Source organism: Periplaneta americana, chromosome 8, assembly GCF_040183065.1.
Source record: "Periplaneta americana isolate PAMFEO1 chromosome 8, P.americana_PAMFEO1_priV1, whole genome shotgun sequence".
Taxonomy (NCBI): Eukaryota; Metazoa; Arthropoda; class Insecta; order Blattodea; family Blattidae; genus Periplaneta; species Periplaneta americana.
Window position 1 is genome coordinate 105,519,849 of NC_091124.1, and position 25,756 is coordinate 105,545,604.

Genomic DNA, 25,756 nt, shown 5'->3' on the forward strand with positions numbered 1-25,756 from the left:
TGGTGCAGTAGGACAGAAAGAGGGACCAAGATTAGTGAATAAGCATATGATGTGTATTTGTTACAGTTACGTGTCTGGGCAGTGCAGGATTTTATAACAATAGCTCTCTTGATACAGAATTGAAATTCATTGTTTACTTATTGTGGACAAAGTGTGTTGACTATAGTGGTGATAGCAGTACTTTCCTAGGAGCGTTTAGCAAACAATATGATTGTTTCTGTTGCAAGCTGACTTCTGACCTACCTACCCCCCCCCCGCTCTCTCTCTCTCTCGCTCTCTCTCTCTCTCTCTCTCTCTCTTTTTTAGTATACTTGTAACCCCTATAACATGCCAGCCAAGCATTCTTGTCTACATATGAGGAATCCTTACCTGAAAGTTTGATCACCATTTTCGATACACTTTGTATATTTGAGGTTTGCTGTCGAGTATAGGCAGTATTACATATTTATACCGTAATTCATTTTCTTTTAACCACATAAGAATCAAATTAGGTCAAGTTGCATCCTACTTAACATATTATCTACATTTCTGTCCACATAAAAGATAGCAATCAAATCTTCAAATAAAGCAATGATTTTACTATTAACTGTAAGTTCTTCAATACTATTAATATATAGGCTGATTCAAGAGTTTAGGACATAACTGCTTAGATCGATTGCTGAGATCAACTTGATCAAAATAGCTGTTATGAACATTCGTTCTATTCTCAGTTATTATGATGCTACAGCCAAAACACAATTCAAATTAATGGTTCTTATAAATTCCTCATTTACCAAGAAACCTCGCACTATTATAGAATCATATGATGACACACTGCATAATGTCTTTACCAAAATCATCTATTTCCATTGGTCTTTTTAGAACATGTTTCTTGTCTGGTGTTTCGAAATGATGGTGGTACACACACGATCACTTTGGCAGCTGTTGAAAACAATTTTACTTTGATTGTTGTTGTAAGCCATTTTAAAAGCTGCGAAGAAAAGTAGTCTGTTCCTAATAGTAGATGAACATTTGTAAATCTTGCAGTAAAATATGACGATGGTAAAGAAAATTTAAACTGCATAATGAAAAAAAAAAATCTTCCGCACAACGATTCAAACCCTCAACCTTCTGGTCATATTGTACTGCTCGCGTTCATTTACTGAGTAGCTTTTCATCATTAATTTGACCTTACTTTCAGATTAATTTCGTGCTTCTTGCATTGGTTGTGAAAGTATACCTTACTGTAAAACTGTTAAAATAATACTGGGTTGAAAACCATTGTTCAGTCATATTATTATTATTATTATTATTATTATTATCATCATCATCATCATCATTATCATTATCAGAGGTGTATAAACATTAATAGTCGTTATGTCTGTCCAAGTGGTGGAGCCATGGCTTCAACTACTTGCTCTGATCCAAAATGGCTTTTCAGCTTCAGAGGCGAGCCGTAGACTGGGTGTTTCTCGTTCTCATCAATATAAGAATCATGGGGAGATCAGTAGACGTCCTGATTCTAGATGTCCGGGTGTTTCAACCAGGAGACAGAATGAAGCCTTGAGCAGGGGATGTTTTGAGGACTCCCTCTGCTCTGATCGTCAACTGAAGCCATTGTCTCGCTTTCCAGGCTGTTTATGAACGGTTATTAACCATCTGAGGACAGATTATATTAGATGCTGCTTAAGTGACGAAAGCAAAGATGACTGAGGACCAAGCTGTAGACTGCCTCGCCTTTGTAACAAGCCTAGACGACGGTTTTGATTGGTCATTTTCTCCGATCAAACTGCCATCTCGACTGATTATAGAGCAATTAAACGAAAATGTCATACTGAGGTGAATTTCTTGAAATTGATGTAGGACTATTTTTGTTGAAGAAATATGTTTCTTTATACTTTAAATCACCTTATTTCGTAAGATAATGTTTAAAATATTCTTTCTTTTAGTCTATAACTTGCTGCAGATCTTGTCATATTCCAAACGCTTAAAAAACACGTATAGATACTTATGTTTCGTGTCACAATTTGGACACGTAAATTTGTTTTATTTCGAGCCGTCTTTTTTGTATACTATATTTTGGTATTTCCTTGAAGTAAATATGTAATTAGTTGAAGTACCCTAAGATCCTAAATAACTTAAAATCATTATAATTATTTGTACTGTAAGTTACGGTCAGTCCGTCACAAGAAACATACAAAAACTCTTCCACACAGCACAATAATTGACAGATTAAAATTTCCTTTGGTATTCTGCGTTATTACTACATGACCAATAAAAAATTATTAGAACATTTTCTTCTAAAGTGATTTCGTTTTCTGCAGCGGCATTGTGAGTAACTGACATGTCGCGCTCTCAGCTGTTATGTTGTTCATTCGCACAGTGTGCTTAATTACTTGGAAGGCCTTGGTGAAATTATACGTGAACTGGAGATAAGTGTGCAGTAATTATACCTGAAAAAAGCAAAATGAGATTCAGGCAGCTCATTGGAGCAATAAGCAGGTCTCAACATTTGCTGCTGTTGCCTGGTTTAAACAGGAAGGTGACATGGAAGTTCAGAAGAAATCCTTTGCATTAGTGTCAGATTATGTAGCGCATGACAAATATGCAGTGGATGTTTGTCTATGAAAAGTGTTTTCGGAAATTTTGGCGATTCTTCCGAACATTGAGGTGATAAAAATATTTTCAGATGGAGCACAGAGTCATTTTAAACAGAAGTATACATTAAGCAATGTGACATTACTTGTTCGCATATTTGGATTTAACATAGAATGGAACTTCTTTCAGTCACACCATGGCAAAGGGGCCGTGGATGTGATTGGAGGCCAAGTAAAAAGGATGACATGGATGCCTGCGAAATCGGGGAAGAAGATACAAAGCGCTACAGAATTTTGTAACATTGTAAGCAATAAAAACATCCAAATTATTGTTAAGGAGGTAGCACAGATTGAGATAGACTAACGAAAAAAATATCTCGAAAAACGATGTGAACATCTTACACCTATTCCGGCATCTCATGGAGTTCATTACGTGAAAGTGTTAGATCCCTATGTTATAAAATATGTACAACTGTCTTGTGAACAATCAGTGCGAAAGGTCCACAGGTTCCGTGTGTGAAAAGAAACTAAAGTTTGTTCAGATAACAAGTGACATATTGACACTGTTCCTGCAGTACATACTTGTTAGACTAAATAAGTGAGTCAACGAGTGCCGTGGAGTGCTTCTACATGTTTAATTCCAGTGGTTCAAATTCAATCTAAAAGTAGAACTCAACATTCTAATCTGTTATTATGAACATAATATATAACAGCCATAGGCATGGGAAATATAAACTGTGATCTGCGTCACCTTATCGTAATCGATAAGGAGGTCAGTGCCAGATGATTAGGAACGCGCTTGAATAACGTAAACTACTGTCTTACGCTGGGGAGTTGATGCCAGAGTGATAAGCGCTGTCAAGGTTGCTGTGACACTCTTATAGTCCTAAAATTAAACACCAATGCATATGGCTTGTATATACAGTATTTAATCACAGAGAAAGAACTATATATGTTATTAAGTAGGCCTATGTAATACTTGTATGTGCATTAATTTGTGTCATTTAAGATGCATGGTTAAGCAAACTAATTTTTGTATTCTGGAAAACATATTATTCATTTAAATTAATCGTTATGTTAATTTACTACTTATTAAGTTTCATATTATTTTGTATTATTTACGGTTCTGTAAGTGCAACTTCATTTTAAAATTCAGAGATGTCAGTCAGTTACAGAATGAGGTCAGTCAGTTACACATCACTTTTTCGGCCATAACTCCATTACTAAACGTGGTTTGGAGGTCGTTTTCAACTTAAACTGAAGATTACAATTTCCTTTCCGAACTGTATTTTGCAAAATTGTATCAGGAATGACAATTCAGAGAAATCTGTGGAGAACCATGTTCACCCGAAGAGAGAGTTGACATTTATGTCAGTCTTTTACATACATTTTGGACGTAAATAAATAGTATACTTTTCCTATTAAAGACGTTTATTTTTATATGTATCTTAAGTGTACATTTCCCTCTATAACATCCTGCGGTGACACAGTCTAATTTCAACCCATTACACAATTTAGGCAGACATTTTGCTGTCAAAGTGTACTGTAAATGTCAGTCAGTTACACGTGGAATTGCTCTATAGCGGACCTGTTGGAGTCTATTGGGAGCCTGGCCACAGGTATGATCCGTGATATGTGAACCAATGTGGCAGGTCGGGATGCATTAGTGTGTCATGCTGGAGCTGGATATCGGGCTGAGCCAGGTGTCTTAGAAAGGATGTATGGCCACTTGAATTTGGCGCAATATAGATAGATACTTTGGAGAATGTTTCTCCCATCTGTCCAGGAATGTTTTCTCCAAGGAACATTATTGTTGCAGCAGGACAACTTTTCAGTGTACACAGCACAGGCTGTTCAAGTCTGGTTCTTGGGGGGGCTCGAAATCGAAGTGTTAGCCTGGCTGCCTAAGTCGCCAGATTTGAACGTAATAGAGAATGTCTGGGCAGAGTTGAAGGAGGGGAGGTGCGAGTTTTTCTAAAATGAGTCCCCCTCAAAATCATAAGCGACCTATGGGGTCAAGTTCTCAATGTCTGGGAAGACCTCACCCACGATCGGGGCTATTTTCATTAGCTCGTCAATTCCATGTTTCTTAGGGTCAGAGCAGTTGCAGAAGTAGATGGGTGGTGGATGAGATATTAAGTTCACCTTTTTTTCCCGTTGTTTTGAACACAGCATTTGTGTGCACTCAATGTTGGTTGCCTGATGGTTGTCAGCCTACTTTGAGGTGTGTGGAGGACAAAGGGAAAATTGAGTCGGGGTCTGGTAGAGTTCCTGGTTAGCTCAATTGGTAGAGCCTTGGCGCGTTTAGCCAAAGGTCCCGGGTTCGATACCTGGCTCCGGAACAATTTTTCCCTTGAAATTATTCAAATCAGCTTCACAGGGAGTTATACCTGAAAGCTAGATTTGCATAATACACGTCACTGTTCGTTAACAGAAAACCACAATTTAAGTCGCACAGAGTTTGTGTGCACTCAATGTTGGTTGCTTGACGGTTGTCAGCCCACTTTGAGGTCTGTGAATATAAAAGGGAGAAATTCAGTCCGGGTCTGGTAGAGTTCCTGGTTAGCTCAGTTGGTAGAGACTTGGCGTGTTTAGCCAAAGGTCCCGGGTTCGATACCCGGCTCCGAAACAATTTTTCCCTTGAAATTATTCAAATCAGCTTCACAGGGAGTTATACCTGAAAGCTAGATTTGCAAATTGGATCTTCCAATTTATTTTTGTTTTATTCTCTACAGGATTAAGCTAAATAAAATCCCACAAGAGATGGGAAATTATTATTTCACATACGAAAACAAACAAAATGAAACTTTGGTCTCAGGTGTCTTAACAAAAACTTATTTAAAAAAAAGCCTGCTGCCAATGTGAGCCGAACCCATATGCTTCTGCACGACAGTCAGGCAACATAACAGCCTGAGCTATTACGAGACAGAAACCCTCGATGATCCGGGTCCAATATTATACTGACAGGGAATGTTCTGAATTGCACTCTGTAAGGATGTAAGATTCTGCTCAAATACTGTTTTAACAACATATATTGTTGTATATATGTACATATATTTTGTCTTTAAGGAAAAGTTTGGGAGATATAGAATAGAATATCTTTGCGGTAATAAAATTGCTGGTAATGTTCTCGCCTAGAATACCATACATAAATTTTGATGTACAGAGAGTTGACTGTATGTAGGTTCTTGATGCAAGCAGGCATTATGAAAAAAATTCAAATTAACCACAACATACTAGTGCAGAAGAATGATTTATACATAAGATTAATCCACGAAATTGTATGATGTTTATTTTAAATTCTGCTTAATGTATCTTGCACTTTTCTTATTATGACATTTTTGCATAGTGTCTGAACCAGCAATGTGGCCTGCGCCGCTTGCAACATCAACTGCAGGATGGAAGTCTGAAATGTGAGAGCTGCATTAGACGGGAGTCCTTGTCTCACAGCCATGCTTTTACACAGACCGAAGATCCTTCTTCAATGCCTGCACATGGCAGTGGAATTGTAAGGGTATGTATTATTCTATCGTACAATATTATTTTTTTACTTCTCTCGTAAAGGCTCAAATTATATATATGAAATTATATATTATATACAGGTGATTCAGTGACTGTGTTACAAACTTTTAGGGATGATAGAGCAGATAATTATGAATAACTTTCATATAGAAACTATGTCTGGAAATGTTTCTTTTGGTAGTTACAAGCCTAGATATTATGTTAGTCAGTGTAACCAGCTAGAATCGAACTGTGACTCATTTAACCTTGCAACTTGCTCATTCGCATTTCATTTGCACCTCTAGAATAATACTGTCGTAATTCCCAAAAATTGAATTTTGAGTTACAGGCAGTTTTGTAATCTTTATTTAATTCTCTATCAAACAGTAGAACTGTTGTACCTCTAAGTTGACGTGCAAAGTCTGCAGAGCTCATACTAGGGTTGCCAATTTTTTTTTGAAGAAAATACGGGAGACTAAGGACTCGATAAAATTTAACATAGAAAATTGACAAATTATTCGGTTCAGTTACTGAAAAACAGCTTTATTTTACACTTTGGCAGCAAGGCTTAAATGAAGAGTATTTTGAGACAGATTTTGTCTCGCATAATAGTTGAATCGACTGCAGTTTGAAGCTCTGATTTGATTAGACGTGTCATGTTACTGTTTCGATCATCTGTCCAATTATTGTTCTTGAGGTAAAACACCCTCTTTGTATGAGCATTACTACTTGGTGTGCTTAGAACAGAACTCGCCAGTTTTTCCAAATTTATAACATTAACATGGTTTGATTTTAAACAGGTTAGCACTAAAACCCATTTCTGGCAAGCATTATCTTATACAAAAGCTGCACATTTTAATGCATTTCTTGAACAACAAAATTCATCATATAGATCATCATTCATGGTAAAATCAAATGTTTAGAATAAAGACTTTTATATTATGCAAAAATAAGGGAGAAAAATGTTCGAAGAGAAGAATAATACAGGAGCTGGGAGTATGTTAAAAATTAGGGGCAAATACGGGAGATCTCGGGAAATACAGGAAAGTTGGCAACCCTAGCTCATACTGATACTTGGTAATCCTGAGTTTCCATACGACTTTGAAAGGTTTATTTTGCATTTACTCAAAACTAACTTTTGGCAGTTACGACAATATTATTTTAAGGGGGTGCAATGTATAGAAGAGCAAAAGTAAATGCAAGGAAAGCTGCAAGGTTTAATCAGTTAAAATATCATTCACGATGTCAACCAGCTTATCTTATATTTATGAGAAATCACCACTGTTTTCAAGAACAGGTCGTCTGCAACCAAACTTCAAAAGGATGGCCTTGAGTTCGATTCTTGCTGGTTACACAAACTAACTTATCTAGGCTTGTAACTAGCAAATGGAATGTTTCTGGACATAGGTTCCTATATGAAAGTTCATAATTGTCTCCTCTATCATTCCTAAAAGTTTGTAACATAGTCACTGAATCACCCTTATGTTATATTATGCTGGATCATCCATTTATCATCTGACCAGAGCTGCGGCAGGGATTGTGCCAGCTGAGCTATTGTTTCCCACTGGCTGGGCAATACATAAGTCCATGGTTTAGTGGTCACTTGTTATACTAGAGCAGTGTTCTGCAACAATTTTCTACCCGTGGCACACCCTAGACGGGCCTAGACTCAACATGGGACACCAAAATGTTAATCCCCACAAAAACATATGGTGTGACTCTTAATATCAGTATGTAATGTAATCAAATTTTTTATTGTTGTTATTGTTATTATTACTATTTTGTTATCATTATTATAACACAGAAATTGACTCTTGCATTTATTAACAATTTATGAATTTTAATTCACTGTAGAAAATACATATTTCTGTTACTAATATTAAAGTAAATAACTCGACTCATACCTTCAATGTGATACTTGTCCCTGCTTAGCTGCACACAGGTGGCTGATTTGTGGCGGAATTGTGCAAGCTTAATTTCTTCATCGATGGATTTGAGTCTCTTCCTCTTTGATGTTTTAATTTCAGTTAACATCGACAAGCCCAGTTCACATAATATATATATATAGTTGAAAATGGCAATAACATAACTCATCTCGGAGATAGCCAGGTATTGACTCCTTATTGACAACCAAAATGTTTCCAAAGGTATTTCGAGAAGTTTTAATTTCGATGTTCTGTCTGCTTTTAAATCTGTCAATTCCTCTTGTACGAGTATATTATTCGGAAGATGTTTTGAATCCACATTGAATGGATCACGGATCCAGTTGATATCTTGAACACTCTTTTCAAAATAATTCTTGAACTTCTGCTGCAAGATTACTAAATATCCTTTAATTAAAACCATTAACTCTTTATTAACGTCAGCAAGGGGCCATAGAGTTGGGAATATCTCAAACGACCCATTTTCAATAATCTGTATTCACAAATTCAGCTTACTCACAAATACTTTAATCTTATTCATACTAATCAGAATATTTTCTTTCCTACCTTGCATTTTTCTGTTAAGATCATTCAAATGTACGAAAATATCGGGAAGTTATGCCAACTTAGATACCCATTCATCATCTGCAAATAAATTTGTATACTCATGCCTATCAATAGTAAAAAATGCAAGTACTCAAACATTCGCGCCAATACTTTACCTCGTGATAACCATCGCACTTCTGTATGTAGCAGGAGTGTAGTGTGCTCTGATCCCATTTCCTGACACAAAACTGGGGGGGGGGGGGGGGAAACCGCGTATTTAGGGGCCGCGATATGATCAAGTTCACGACTTTTACTACTTCGTCTATCACAATTTTCAGAGGAGATGGCAAAGACTTAATGGCTTTGCGATGAATGAGACAATGGTTGCTCTGTATGTAGGATTTACTTCACTTACTTTAGCTATGAATGCTTTCACTCGGCTTGTCATAGAAACAGCTCCATCTGTACAAATACTAACGCAATCCTTCCATGTTAATTCATTACGGACCACATATTCATTAGTTCTACGAAATATTTCTTCACCTGATGCTTGCTTGGTCAGTTCTTTGCAAAAAAGAAATTACTTGCAATTACATCCCCATTAATGTACTGAATATAGGAAAGAAGTTGTGCGTGACAGCTAATATTGGAGGACTCGTCGATCTGAAGTGAGAACTTCTGACTGCTCTTTATTCTCTTCCTTCATAATATCTTCGATATCACTGGACATGTCACTAACTCAGCAGCTGATTGTGAGAAATTTTTTTAATTTCTGTATGTAGCAGGAATTTTTTTAATTCACTAACAGCTTTTGAATGCAGGATTATTTTCACTATTTCTTTACAAGCAGGCATGAACAACGTTTCAGCTATTGTGTGTGTTTTTTTGGCCTTTGTGATAAGTTTGGTTACTGAAAAGTTAGCTTCCTGTACATTTTGCGAAATACATACTGATGTCATGAGCGTCACTTGTTTTTTATTTTGTTCCAGCAATTGACGAAAATAATTCACATCTTTGCTTGACATAAAGGAATGTTTTGTTAACAAATGTCGTTTCAATTTACTGCGAAACTTAGAAGCATTAGTGAGTTTTTCACCACATTGGGGATTGGGCATGTTTAGTCACCACACCAAGAAAACCCGTAAGATAAATAATTGAAGGGTTGGCAGGAAGAACGATGAGGGTCCATAAAATGACATTTTTTACGATGAAAGAGTAGTGGAATGGAGAAAAATTCTCTCTGGCGCTGGAATTTGAACCCGAGTTTTCATCTCTATGTGCTGATGCTTTATCCACTAAAGCCACACCGGATTCCCATCCTGGTGTCGGATCGAATTGTCTCGGTTTAAATTCTACCTCTTGGGTTCCCTCTATGAACGTAGGACAGTGTCCACATATGTGCAAAAGTGCACTCGTTATGAGTGACTGATTGGCCGGGATCCGACGGAATAAGCACCGTCTTAAATCACAAAGTGATTTATGCATATCATATTATTTAATGTACCGAAGTACATATGTGGACATAATCCTACATTCCTAGATATCTATGATGTAGTGCAGAGGGCAGGCCACTAGAGGGAACCCAAGAGATGGAACTTAAACTGAGACGATTCAATTCGTTACCGGGATGGGAATCCGGTGTGGCTTAGTGGATAAAGCATCAGCACGTAGAGCTGAAAACCCGGGTTCAAATTCTGGTGCCGGAGAGAATTTTTCTCTGTTTCACTACTCTTTCATTGTACAATGACGCAGAATATCTGCATGGAAACATCATATGTACTTCAGTACATTAAATAATATATATGAAATTTTTTAGTTAGAGGTGCCATCTATTGGATTATGTTGAGAACTAATATAGACTTACAAGTTTATTACAAAATCTCCAGGTGCAATAAAAAAATTAAAAGCAAATGACATTATGCATACGAATTAAAGCAGAGTGTTCTAGAGATTAAAATTAATTTTTCTCTAAAGTTTGTCATTTGGACCCTCATCGTTCTTCCTGCCAACCCTTCAGTTATCACTATGTACTAATTTTAATTAATTTTATTAATTTCTTACAATAATAGGTACAAGTTTGCATCACACCTTTTACCTTATGAAAGCACACCAGTTGCGGAACACTGTGCTAGAGTGATTCCCTAATAAATTCTAATGCACTTTAACAGTATATTACGATACAAGGTTGGGAGTGCTTTTCCTCGATTTTGTAGTCCACTTCATAAACGTGTATTGTACAACATTTTTTGCACGATCATATTTTTAAAACTGCAATACAGTATGTTTTGCATTGAAAATTTAGAACATTATTATTCCAAAATCTTCGCAAAACTGCACTGTAATGGTAACTAAGTAACAGCAAGTGCACTGTATGGGTCTATTTCAATATAGTTTTGTGTTATGAAGAATGGTTTCCCTAGCAACAAGTTTCTATTTGGGAATTCTAACTTTCAAGGCTAACAATAGCTGTAAATACAGCAAAAAACACGATCGTCCAAAAAAGTTATGTTACTCACACATGGAGATGCTGGAACTGCCTGCCTCCATTTTTCACACAATTGTGACATCTGCTTAGGAACCTACCCATCACCTTTCTTAGTTCTCTGTGAGAAATTGAATTGATCTCTTGGCAGATGTTATCCTTCAGTTCGTCTAAAGTGTGTGGATTCATCTTCTACACTTCCTGTTTCCCGAAATTTATTAACTACGAGGTGCTACCCAAAAGTTCCTAAAATGTCTCAATAAATGGAATTACACCATACCTGGACTTTATGCACCACCATCACCTTCGAAATAGCCCCCTTGTGAGTATATATACCACTCCCAGTGCTTTTTCCAAGTATTGAATGCCATCTGAAAGTCCTTTTTTGAGAGCTTGTTCAGTACCTCCTGCGATTTTGCTTGAATTTCCTCAACTGTCTGAAACCTTAGACCTTTCAAGTTGATTTCATTTTGGGGAACAAAAAGAAGTCGCAAGGGACTAAATCTGGCGAATATAGTGGATGAGGAACGGTTGTTATTTTGTTTTTCCCCAGGAAGTCTTGCAAGATGAAAGCTGTATGCAGCCTTTCATTGTCGTGATGGAGAAACCAATTACCCATGTGCCACATTTTTGGACATTTTCTCCTCATGTTCTTCCTCAACCACCTCAAGATGTCACGATAGAACACCACATTCACTATCATAGGAGGAGGGACAAACTCCTTGTGGATAATCACTTCAATGTCGAAAAAACACACGAGCATGGAGTTCACTTGACGGGCTTTTTTTGGGTGGTGTGAAGATGGACTTTTCCATTGAGAACACTGCTGTTTGGTTTCGGGGTCGTAGCCATAAACCCAACTTTCATCACCTGTGACAACTTTGGAAAGGAAGTCTGGGTCATCATGAAGTTGATTCTGAAGATCCCTGAAGACTTCCAAGTGATGCTGTCTCTGCTTAGCGTTCAGTAGTCGCTGAACGAACTTTGCCAAGTCCTTCTCATGTTGAGTTCATCAGACAATTCTCTGGCACGTGCCATATGATAGTCCAACAATGTCACAGACGTTATGGATGATCTGTCTGCGATCTTGCATGATCACAGCCCGAATAGCAGTGACATTTTCGGGTGTAAAGCCAGTTGATGACCATCCAGAATGATCGTCATCAACCAATGTTCGGCTATTTTTAAATGTTTGAACCACTCGTAGGTTTGGGTCTGGCCTAGAGCATCGTCTCCAAATGCTTGCTTTAATATTTGATGTATTTCTGCAGACGTTTTCCCAAGTTTGAAACAAAACTTTATGCAGATGTGCTGCTTCCTCAAATCTGTCATTGTGAAATCGCATAAGCAACGTGTAACAATTGAAAAACGCTCACAAATACCAAATGCGTCCACTCAGAACAAAGCCGCTTGGCACACTCACTCAAGAGATGTATGTGTCAAAACAATAAAACAAACCAACCATACTACAATACACAAACAAATTTAAGAGACTCATTACTTACCAAATTATCAAATGAGATGTTGAAACTGCCCGCCTTCATTCTCCACGCATTTTTCGCATCTCTTTAGGAAATTATTTATTATTCGCTGTAGTTCATTTTGAGAAATCCGGACAATTTCCTGACGAATATTATCTTTGAGTTTTTGAATGGTGTATGAGAAATTTTGTAGGAGAATTTTCTAAACGATTACGAATGTCATGTAATCTTTTTTCGATAAGAACCCTACGTTTTTTGGTTTCTTAGGCTGAACACTTTCAGTTTCCTGAAATTTATGGTAAAGATTATAGACTGTTTTACAGTGGCATTGCGTGACATTTTGACATAGAGATGCGATTTTTTAAATGGTTAAAATACAGTAGTCTGCTTTCGTTATATGCAGGAGTTGCATTCCTAGAAATATCCGCTTATTGATTAATGTTTGAGTTGAATTTTCAAATTTTCTTTATAATTTCCTTGTGGCATAAGTTATAAGGATATTTACTGGGCCAAAGCCTGGCCGTGTTTACATAAAACACGAAAGACGAAGGTGCATAGAACAAGACTGACTATACTGTTGATAATACAGTAAATAAAAATAAGCTTCATAGTTTTCTTTTGGATTTAACAATATTTCTTCAGGAGCGAATTTGCAAAGGTGTTAAATTGTGTATGATCGAGCATACTCAAAAGCTTCAATTTGGAATTTTCAGCAAACTTTTGAATATTATCAGTTCTGATAATGTGCAGGATTTCATTGAACAGCCGCCTATATACAGTTTTCTTATCCTCTCCAGGAATTGTATCCAGCCATGATCTTTCAAATTGAGGATAATTTTCAGCAGCAAAATCATCCATGCATTCCCAAAATTTCTCGATCCTTGCTTGTACTCCTCGAAGTTATGAATTTTTGTATTACAAAGAGCAACATCTGTTACTTTTTGAAACAGAATATCAGAGTATGGAAATAATGCAGCCAATAATATTAGTGGAAAATAAAATCAAAATCCTTCAGTAAACTTAACAGCCATTATGCACAAATGACAGTTTCGTGGTCCCATTCACAATCTTCATTATCCATTATTGATTCAAATAAACATTCCAACTTTGATGATTTAGAGAAAAAACTCGAAAATCCAACAAGATTAGTGAAGATCACTTTTACTTGTTTCATAAAATTGGCAGACTGAGAGTTAAGACAAGGTTTAATAAATTTGTACGCAAAGCATACACAAGAATCGCTGACTTACAGTGGCTGCGAAATTTTGCATGTAAATCATTATGTTCTCCCGCCATCACAGCTGTTCCGTCGTAGCTTTGAGCAATAATATATATTATAATTATAATAATGTACTGAAGTACATATGATATTTCCATGCAGATATTCTGCGTCATCATACGATGAAAGAGTAATGGAACTGAGAAAAATTCTTTCCGGCGCCGGAATTTGAACCCGGGTTTTCAGCTCTACGTGCTGACGCTTTATCCACTAAGCCACACCGGATTCCACCCCGGCGTCGGAAGAATCGTCTCAGTTTTAAGTTCCAACTCTTGGGTTCCCTCTAGTGGCCGCCCTCTGCACTACGTCATAGATATCTATGAACCTAGGACCGAAGTCCACACATGTGCTGAGGTGCACTCGTAATGAGTGACTAGTTGGCCGGGATCCGACGGAATAAGCACCATCTTAAATCACGAAGTGATTTACGCATATCATATATATTATAATAATGTACCGAAGTACATATGATATTTCCATGCAGATATTCTGCGTCATCATACGATGAAAGAGTAATGGAACGGAGAAAAATTCTCTCCGGCGCCGGGATTTGAACCCGGGTTTTCAGCTCTACGTGCTGACGCTTTATCCACTAAGCCACACCGGGTTCCACCCCGGTGTCGGAAGAATCGTCTCAGTTTTAAGTTCCAACACGTAGAGCTGAAAACCCGGGTTCAAATCCTGGCGCCAGAGAGAATTTTTCTCCGTTCCATTACTCTTTCATCGTTTGAGCAATAAGTTTATCATTGCAGTCAAAATCGTTCAAGGAGAGCATTTGCAGACTATCCATGCTGATGTCTGTTCCTTTTTAAACTACTTCAATGTCGCCATCTTCTGTTATATTTTGGCAGATAAGTGCAATGGATTTAGAATCTTTGAATAGAGATTTATTCTATAGATAGTATTTATGTTGAAGGAGGTTTTTAGTTTATTTATTATTTTTATTTATCGCAGCATTGAAGATAATTGCGATTTCATGCTATGTCAGAACTGTAATCCAGAATTAAAACTACGAACGGTGCTTTACAATCCTCTTTCCTAATTTTATTATCAATGACTTCACTCACTGAAAATATTGAGTCACTCTGAAATTTCTGAATTGAAGGTGAAATGAAACTAAATATAGTGCAGTATTCTAAGTATGTTTTCAGTAAACTGTCGTGCCTTGCAATCTCATTAAAAAAATTGCCTTTATTCTTTGAGGATTTACTCTCGTCATGCCCTCTAATGCAAGACCACACTTGTTGTGACTTGCAGAGTCTTTGTGTCATTTCCTGGATCTGTAAATATTATTTAAATCACTATAATCTGTATCATTCCACCTAGATTTTTCTCTAGAAACCTGCTCATGATGTTAATAGTTATTGACCAATAGCACTATTAAGCATGATGGCAAAAACTATGGAGTCAATGATCTTGGTATTTAGAATCCCAAAATCTTTTATCACCAAGACAAGCCAGCTTTCGACAACTACACTCTACTAATGAACAAGTCATACACCTCGGCCAAGAAATAAAAGACAGTTTTAACAACAAAGAAGATACCTTGGCAATATTTATTGACTTTCAGTTAGCATATGACTCTGTTTGGAGAAATAAATTATTACTAAAACTCCAGAAATTAGATATCTCCAGCAATATGTTCAGATGGATATCAGAATTCCTTAGTCAAAGATTCATTGCCACTAAATTCAATAACTCACTTTCTAGTTACAGACAAATTTAATAACCTCGTATTATGCCAAACTGATATTAACAGTCACAGTAGTGTAAGTTGTTACGGCATTGGTCTATTGAACAAGTAGATAGTAGTAACTCAAGGTTCGAATCTCCCCCAATCTTCTTTTTTTAATTACAAATTTGCCATCATATGTGTCTCGCAAAGCTATAATTATGCGGTGATATCTCTTAGAATATGCCCAAACTCTAATAAATAATAAACCTCCCTCTCTCTTTCAAGGAATACTGCTATCTGTTAATACAACGTTCTGTCTTGTCATTATGCTTGAAGATAGCACAGAAACAATAACTCATTGCCCTGGTTTGCATAGGTATTCTGCATATGCTACTCTCCAACTGGACTTCGATTGCAGAAATGTCATTTTCTCTGACGAGGTAATTGTCTCCAATAGCAACGATAGTACTGCCCTAGTTTATTGTATGAATGGCCACCGATACGATGAACACTTCGTGAGACAAATTAACAAGTCGGGTTGCGTGAGGGTGACGTGTTGGAGTGGATGTCATACGATGAGCAGGACTTCTGGAATCCATCCACGGACAGTTTACGGCAGAAGTCTACGAACTCATTTTGGCAAATGTAATGATCCCTTCCACCCAAAAACGATATCCAGAAGGAACACTTTTCTTCCAGCAGGATAATTATCCGATACACACCGCCAACAGGATTCAAAGATGGTTTACGAGGAGACGTGATGTCGACCCAGTCAACTGGCCTCCAAATTCACCAGAAATGAATCCGATTCAAAATTTGTGGGCTGCAGTGAAAAGGATCCTACGCTGTAACTGGGCAGAACAACCACCCATTTGGAGACCTGAGGAATTGTGGGACAGAATTCTAGATGCATGGGAGGAGACGGCCAAGAATTTAGACCTGTTCCATAATCTTGTGGACTCCATGCCGTGCAGAATGAGGGCAATTGTTGACGCAGGTGGTTTGTGGACGAGATACTAGTTCCCACCACAAGCCTTGTTTTGTTAATATATTAAAAAATTTATGTTTTTGTTAATTTAATTTATTTGTGTTTGATATGCGTCCGGTTTTTTAGGATGTGAAACAAGTATTTTTGTTTATATAGCCCAGGTCTCGCCTATTAATAGCCAATAGAACTTTGCATTTCTATTGACCAAGAGTCAGCCCATTCTTTTTGCCACTAAGTGTACATGTACATGGTTATATCTGTGGTGTTCGGGTAAAGGGGGCTAAGTCTTTTTTGTTTTGTGCAGATGGAATTTTGTTCCGCAAATGAACAATCAGAGATATGGAAAACCCTTTAGAGATGTATAATGATCAACAATTTAAGAGGAGATACCGTTTCAACAAGAACACTGTTGTGAATATTCTGGTGCCTGTCATTGAAATTCACAATACAACCATGAGGCTTACCGATTTCGCCACTGCTGAAAGTACTGGTTGCTTTGAGATTTTATGATACAGCAGCATTTCAGGTAGATTTAAGCGGCATTTCCCCCCCCCCCTCCCCCGAAAAGTATTCACGTCCCAACAAAGTGTCATTTGCATTTTTGTTTGTATTCTACCCAAGGAATAAGTTAAAATTTGCGTCTTTGTTTAACATAAAAATAACTGAAAAATAAATTAAAATGATTTACTTACAGGAATATTTCCGGAGTTTGCATTAAACTCAACTGCAAATTTATTCCATGTCAATTTCTTCTTTTGGAGAGAACAATTATCAATTTTTTTTACTTTCGACGATATCTCCATATTTTATAGCTCACTTCTTTGCTTTCTGGACATCTTATATAATTTTTAGCTCTATAATATTTACTTCTGTATTTGTGTATTACAATAATGCCGATTTAACAATTTGAAGGTGCTGGAAAACAATTGAATGTAGGAAAGCGCTCACATCTAGCCATGTTGCCATATTTCGTTCGATGTCAAGGGAATGCTCAGGGCATATGAAAGAGTAGCGTCTCTGCAATACGATCTGAAATAAGTGCTAAGGAAACGCTCATTACTTAAGTGTTTCCTCATTTTATAAGTGACGACTATGAATTCGATCCTTAGAAAAGAAAGAGAGTCCACTCAATGTTTGGAAAAATATTTTACATTCTTTAATAACTGATACACTCTGCTGTAGAACAAGATTTAGGACATGGGCATAACAATGGGTGAAATTCATGAACTACTCATTCTATGTGAGTAAATAAACCATCTGCTGTTCTATCAGTACTAATGTCTACAAAGCCCAAGAATCTTTCATAGACAGTATTGCCTTTTACATAGCGGAGAATTGTAGATAGTTAAGATTTATTTCTTATTTTACTATATCAGTAATAGCTCTGATGATATCATCTTGAATCAATAGAGAAGTTCCTCGAAACACTATGGACGAATTTAGGTGATTTTCTAAAAGTAAATCATATTTTTTAACACATTCAGTAATTCTAAAAAATTGCCTTTGTTCAAAGAACTATCTGATTCGTCATGGCCCCATAGAGGGAGCTCCTGATTAGCCAGAAGACAAATAGCGTCAATGATTCGTATCAACACGGCTCTATTTTTCTTTATCTCTTTGTTGTGGTTACTGGTACCAGTTCTTACTTAATCATCAAGTAAAGTATCAATTCACTGTTTGCCGAAAAGTTTTGATTTCAGGAAACATTGTACATGAGTTTTAAGATTTTGAATGTTTTTGCTGTGCACTAGGCAAGTGATTTAAGTCAGCAAATCCATGCTTACTCCAAACCTCATTTTTGTTAGAAAATAATAAGCATGGCCAGAAAAATAATCTGTATGAAGTTTCACAACCCGCTAACCATTCTAAATTTGCATATTGTGAAATAGAAAAATGTCTAGTGTATTGTTCGCTTTTTGTTTTATATTGTTGCACTAAATTCGGAAGTGGCGGGGTAGGTCTACCCTTATTCACTATAATATGTAATTTCTCTTCTATTTGTCGAGAAGGGAACGGTTTTTGCAAAACATCTTTTACATTATACATTTCCAAGTGCTGTTATCATTAAATAAGCAATTTAAATTGTTCATCTGTGCTGGCACACACCTATGAACTCTAATAAAACTTAAACACAGTAATTTCATTCACACAAACAGTGAAACACACATCAAACGCAATATTTTATAATGCTACAATTGACAAGCTGAGCTGCTTGTATACTGGACGACTTAGGAGCTTGAGAAAAGCAAGTATCTCCACCATGTCACCATGTGCGCGCAGAGAATTATAGCAGTAACTCTCAACCGAAGATGTCTTTTGTAAGAGCAGGACAACCAGACCAGATATCTCATTCCACTTCGTCAGGCAGAGCGTATGTTATAAAACAAAAGCCGTTCTGGGGATGGTGTGCACATCAAACCAGCAGGTATTTAAAATATTTAAATGGTAATAAATTAAAATTAGTCTTGAACTATATACGTCAACTTCCAATGAGATTACCGCTCATTTAAATTGTGATAAATTGAAATTATTGTTGCATTATATAAAACAACTTCAAATAAAAAAAAAATATACAGTTGAATCTCCGTATAACGATCATCGTTACAACGATAAACCCCTCTATTAGATTAAAAGTGCAGTTCCCGGAATAACATGTATTCCTTCAATGTAAAAATTCTCCCGCTATAACAATATCCCCTATTGCGATATATCTCTATTGAACAATACACTTTAGTAGTCCCCAGTGTAGTATTTTCTCTCTCTCTATTATGATAAAGCCTGGTAAAATGAAATGTTTGTTGCTAAGCGTGTGTGTTAATTTCCGTGAAGGGAGCTCTGAAATAAACTGATGGAAGTGATTTCTTTCAAAAAATACAGGACATTACAATGAGCAGTTTGTGAATCACCTCAACAGTTCCTGTCTAGTGTTAGTGATGTTCCAGAAGAGTAGACATACAGTATTTAGTGTCTTTGGATTTAATAAGATCTTTATGTGTAACAATTTCCATAAAGAGAGCTCTGAAACTGTCTTTTTTTTTTTTTTTTCAGTACAATGGACAGCGTATAAATCACTTCAACAGTTCCTATCTAGTATTAATGATGTTCCAGAAGAGTATAGTATTTAGTGTATTTGGATTTAATAAGGTCTTTATCTGTGTCAATTTCCGTGAAGAGAGCTCTGAAACAAATTTACATAAGTGATTTATTTTTAAAAATGTAGGTCAGTACAGTGGGCACCATATTAAGAGGGTTCATTGATAATTTTAACACTTTGCACCATAATATAGGCCTACACACAAAGTAAGCTGATTAGAAAGCCTCTTACCAATTTAACTCTTATTTTTAAAACTCTCCTTATAACAATATTTTTCTTTGTTCCCCTAAATATCGCTTATAGAGGTTTGACTGTATTACAGAATTTACAGGGTGTCCAGTGCACACCTTGAACATCCGTAATATATGCCCTGGAAATGACGTCACTGACTGATCTGCAATTGGTTGAAAGCCAAAGCCAATATACACTATAAAATGTAGTCCGTAAATATTTAATTGTAACTAACGTTTTTACACATATTATGTCAATTCAAATCAATGTAATTAATCATCATACAAGATTAAAATAAACCTACATTAACTCTTCTGTTACCCAGAGGGATAATAGGATTACCCCACTGATGTTTCAATATTATTTTCATTTTTCTCCATATTTCTGTTTGAAATTTCATGTATTTGTCCGTTATATGTCTACTGTTGAAGACTAATCTTAGAACCTGACAGGAATGCGACGCGACCCTACAGTTCATGATAGTGACTTCTATTAGTAATGCTAGCCTGCTACCAGCTGTCTAAAAATTGTGTTCTGTTCCTACCTCACAGCAGAAGCAGCTGAGGAAGTCATGTCGGCATCACATTCAGGTGCAGTGTCACTGTTTTCACTACTCCTACTGCCATCACTGTCATCAGTATTACTAATGTTATCACTATCACTACCACTGTCGTAAGCCTCAACAAAACATTCCTTTCTGTCAAACAAAGAAGTATATTATTATCATCGGTTGTTGGAACAAAATAAAAAAACAAGTGACACTCATGACTATGTCGGTACAGATTTCACAAAAAGTACAGGAAGCTAGCTATAAAGTAGCCGAACTTACTTTGGCCAAAAAAAAAAAAACACACACATAATAGCTGAAACGTTGTTAATGCCTGAAAATGGGTTGTTTGAGAAGATGTTCCCAACTATGGCCCCTTGTTGACGGTAATAAAGTATTTAAAGTGTTGATGGACTTAAAGAACATTTAGTAATCTGCAGCAGAAGTTAAAGAATTATTTCGGAGAGAGTGTTCAAGATTTTTACTGGGTTCATGATTCATTCATTGTCAATTCAAAACAACTTCCGAATAATATACTTGTATAAAAGGAACTAGCAGACTTAAAAGCAGACAGAATATTGAAATTAAAACTTCTCGAAGTGCCTTTGGAAACATTTTGGTTGTCAGTAAGGAGTGAATACCCGGCTATAATAATAATAATAGATGTAATTACATTACGTAATTATATTAATAGAGTCACATCATATGTTTTTGAGTGGATTAATATTTTGGTATGCCGTGTTGAGTCTAGGTCCATCTAGGTGTGCCGTGAGTATAAAAAGGTTGCGGAACACTGCTCTAGCATGCATAAACAGTGTACCTGCTGAATAATAATGCCGAAGGTTGAAGGTTCTCAGGCGCATATTTTTGAAGTGGAATTTGGTGAGAGTTTTGAACTGAATGACAGGAACATTACATGTAAATTATGTAATACAAACATACGAGGTGACAAGCGATGTTATATACAGAGCCATTGTAGCACAAGAAAATAAAGGAGGAAACTCAAACCCACGAATAATTCTATGATAATTATTCTGCACATAACGAAAGGTATATCTTTGTAATGTTATGTAGCATATATTTACTTTTAGACCTGTCCAGATTTGCACCTTGTAATTCGTGTAATCGATTGCAGGACCAAGTCAGTGTCCTTGTACTAGCTCACGTCCCTGACTATGTACCATACTGCAATCAACTTATATAATCAGTCCCTAACATTACAAGCCTAATTATTTTATAAATCATATATGATTGGAGTCCATGTTTTTCACAGTACCCTATTGTTTTTCTTTATTTTCAATGTGTCTACAGAATTCTTCTCAGTGTGAACACTTACACTCTCATTTTGTCAACATTTTCGAAATATAATATTGCTATTTATCTCGGTATAAAATAAAACTGATTGTCCCTTGCTCCGGAATTCATTTATTTACACCAGATACTAGTACCTCGATCTCCAGTCTATGATAGGTGAAATTATTTGCAGAACATCTTGCAATATTGAACACGTGCAATGATGATACACAAGCCTCAGTATGTTATCTGTTGTTTTTGATTCCCCGCTTCACTCCACTACTTCACTCTGCAAGTTCCAAAATTGGAGTCTTCAACAGTACTAACAATTTACATTAAGAATTACATAAATAATTAATCCTCTTTGAGTTGTAATTCATATTATTCATGTAAGATGACCTTATTACCCCTTAGTAGTCTTGTCATGAAAATTCCAGGATATAAAATTCAATCTGGCTTAATTTTCTTCATTTCTGAGTTTGTCTGCTTCTAATTTTTTTTTTGTGTTATTTAGAACAATTTTTATATTGTTATTTATATTATCATGATCTATTGTTCCCAGTTTTTTATTTTTTATTTCTGTGTGTTAGGTTTCCTAAAAGCGATTTTCTTAGAAATAATAAATTAGTGGAGCCTTTTTTCAAAATGCCTATTGTAGTATAGGTGGTGTTCGAATAATTGAATTTCAACAAAGACATATAATTTATTTTATTAGGTTTATATATTTATTTACTTTTAAAACGTAAAATAATTGTTTATTTTTATTTTTTATTTTATTGTAAACAAATATATTTTAGGTGCTCGTGGTTGTATAGAAGGTATTCGAATATTTAAATTTCAAGAGTAATTGAAATGATTTCCAATTTATGTTATATTACTGTGGCTTTCTTTACATGTAAATGTGTTTTCTACCATGTCAGAACTATATAACGTTGAGGAATTTGTGTTGAAATGGAAGGGAGGCAAATTTAAATTTATTCTATATGTTACCTCAGAGTGTCACCAGTAACAATCGTGAGTTCATTAAATTTGGTATACGTTTTCAACGAAATGGAAAAGGACTTTTGAATCACCTTGTATTTTTTAAATAGGATGATTATTTTATGTTTTTACACTTTTTATAAGTCTATAGTCAATAATGCATAAATTGTTTATATTCAAAATGCGTAACAGAGGTCGGTATACGATTTTGATGGGAGTAATTGTATTACCTCCCTTGGTAGTATAGTAAGCTCTGAAAATCCTTGGTAGCAGGAGCAGTGTACTTGATTTTTTTCTGTTTATCACAGCGTAGTGATAAATTAGCATGGTTTTTGGCTTGGATAGATAATAGACTTTATTGGGAACACACGATTAAGAAATTCCGAATTCCTTACAGCAGGAGTTTTTAAACTTAAGGGTCGCTGTGGCTTTCAGGATGGTTGCTGCAGCCTCCTGGGGGGGGGGGGGGGACATTAAAAAAAGTTAAAGTACTTAATTTAAATTATAAACCTTTTCAGAACTACTACATTCTCACAAACAATAAAAACACAATGTCTGCAGATTGAAAAGTAACAATTGGTAGCAGTTGTTTTCAGTATATTGTATTATTACAAAAGTACTGTTTAATTTCATAATAGGCATGTGGATTGCGAAAATTGATTGCCTAGTTCAGGGATGTCAAAGTGCCTGTATTACTTGCTCATACTACAAGCAATACAATACAAATCCAACAAGATTCACTTTTCAGCAAGATAAAGTACAATCATCGCTCTTAAGGAAATGTTGTGCAGGTTCTTGATAGCACACTCTGCAGGTGCTTTGACATTCCTGGCTTAGTTTTATTTTGGGGTCTTGGCCGAAAAAGGTTAGGAACCCCTCCTTTACAGTAAGAAGTAAATATTTATTTTTCTTGTATGTAACTTTCGGACTCCCAAATTTCTTTCTGAAAGTCTGAACTAATTTGGCCAATCTTATTGAAATAAAATAATGATGCTGTCGATTTTATCCTTAATAAATCAGGCATCATGGAGCATGTTGACTCCATACCAATCTCACAAAGCTGTTGTTTGTTATGGACTTAGGTAAAAGAGAGTAGTAATATTTAAGTAGTGAGTGTCATTTAGGCCTACATATTTTTCAATTTTGCACGAATGTTTCGTATCGATTTCTTTCATTACATAAATTCCTCGAATAGATTTACTTTGCTTATAAATAATCATGTAGTATGATAAAACTTCACATGTTATATCTTTACATTTTTTCCAGAATTACTAAATTGGCCGTGAAGTGTCAATGATCTGTAGGGTAATGCTTCTATGATTTCACTTGAAAAACTGTTCCTCTGTATTTGGCCACAATTCTTCTCTACTTCATATTGTATCAAACTTTCAAGTTTTAAGTTTATTGCACCACATGGCTGGCCATTTACAGTGTGTATGTTGGTGGAGATTAAATATTATTTGTAAATTCTTTTGTTTGCTATAGGAGCACATGCTGACATCATTGAGAATAAAAGTTCATAAGCTGGAAACCAAAAATGAACTACTTAAAAATTTGTGTAGGTTCAGGAATAAAAAAATATTACACCTGGAAGAACAATTGCAGAGTTTCAAAGTTAATCTAGGCCTACAAGATTTGAAGAAAGAGCAAATTTCCAGTTCTTCATCTTCAACAATATGTGACATAGACAAAGGTGACTGTTATATAGCACCAGTCAACGATGAGAACTCCCCAGATCCCAGCAGGTCCATGCAGATACAGAGAAAAACTGTGGAGAAGCACAGCTTACAGCCAAGGAGGTAAGTCTCCACATAGTTCATTAGCGTTTGCAGTCTGCAATCTGGTTGCTATCACATGATTACAAAGTTCAGTTGTATGATACAGAGAATCTATTTTACAGGGTGAATTAAAAGTCTGGAACCGTATAAATATCTTCTATATGCTTGATTTTCGATTACTATAGGTGTTACTAGAATTTGTATGATCAAATGCTCTGCTAGTGACACATTCGATTCTAGCCCTCAGCTATCTCAAGAGCCGCCATTTTGGATGCAACTTTGAAATTTTAAATGGAAAGGGGGTCATGTAGGTACTCAAAATCATCTGAAATTTTCTGAAAAAAAAAAAAAACACTATGGTGCAATCTGTTTTGAGATATCTCTAATCGTTTTCAAGTTATTTAAAGATAACTGTCATAATGACACAAACATTAGTTACTGCATTTACAGGTATTTTGTAACATGGTACAGTGCTAAGGAGGCTTTGGAAAAGGTATTTTTATGCAATTCTGGTAATTAACTTTTCCTGCTTTACTGTTTGGTTAACCTGTGACAGTTTCAAGCACCTACAGCCGAGGCTGCACAGAAGTTTAGAGTAGGGACAAATTGAAGCTTGGGTCTGCCACCATGTTTTGAGAGAAGCACCGGTTAGAAGACAGCTGTACTATGCAATGTTGAATGTTTAACATATATGTTTGGTGTATCTTATAAATCAATCTGAATGAATGAAATCCTATTGACATTAAAACAACCACGTTATGGACATAATTCAAGTTTAATTCCTGTTTGACATGAAATGAAAGAAGACTGGAACAATTTGATACCATAACCAAAGACGTATAGTTATTTGACAATATTGACAATATACAGAGCGAACAGAAATACAAATGCATATTGTAGTAATAGTTCAGATGAAAAGAAAATTATTAGTATTTGAAGAAGTACATGGTCTCTCCGTCACTAGCAGTACACTGCGCATAGATATAATAGCTTTCAAGGAATGTACACGATCTGGATACATAATTGATCCCACTTTGTGTTTCGAAATGGATGAGGAACAGTCAGCAGAAGTGGATAATGAAAAAAAGAATATCTACAAGCCTATCATTCCCTATTACTTCCAAAAATACCAGCTAAAAGAGCTTGAAGTAATCGGACTTCTGGTTGGAGCAAGAGGTACCGCTAGGGTTGGAGACGAAGCGGTTCAGTTCGAAGCAGTTACTGTGACGTCATTACTCGGTTGAACTGAGTATAGTACCAAGTACAAATTTGTGGCGGCAGATTTAAAATTTAGATACATTGAGTCAATTTTAGAATGTACTTTGAAAGTGAAACCAAGTGTGTTTTAAAAGCGTTGTAGTAAAGCACTTTCGCTTTGCCAA

The 25,756-nt window shown here is 36.1% G+C and overlaps 1 protein-coding gene across 1 annotated transcript in view; it reads left to right on the top strand.

The window, feature by feature from the left end:
* LOC138704917 (centromere-associated protein E-like) overlaps positions 1 to 25,756 on the top strand; it is a 284,997-nt gene that overhangs the window by 245,453 nt on the left and 13,788 nt on the right. The window contains exons 17-18 of the mRNA XM_069833317.1: positions 5,926 to 6,090; positions 24,082 to 24,395. Coding sequence (XP_069689418.1) covers positions 5,926 to 6,090; positions 24,082 to 24,395 — 479 coding nt within the window. The remainder of the gene's footprint in view (positions 1 to 5,925; positions 6,091 to 24,081; positions 24,396 to 25,756) is intronic.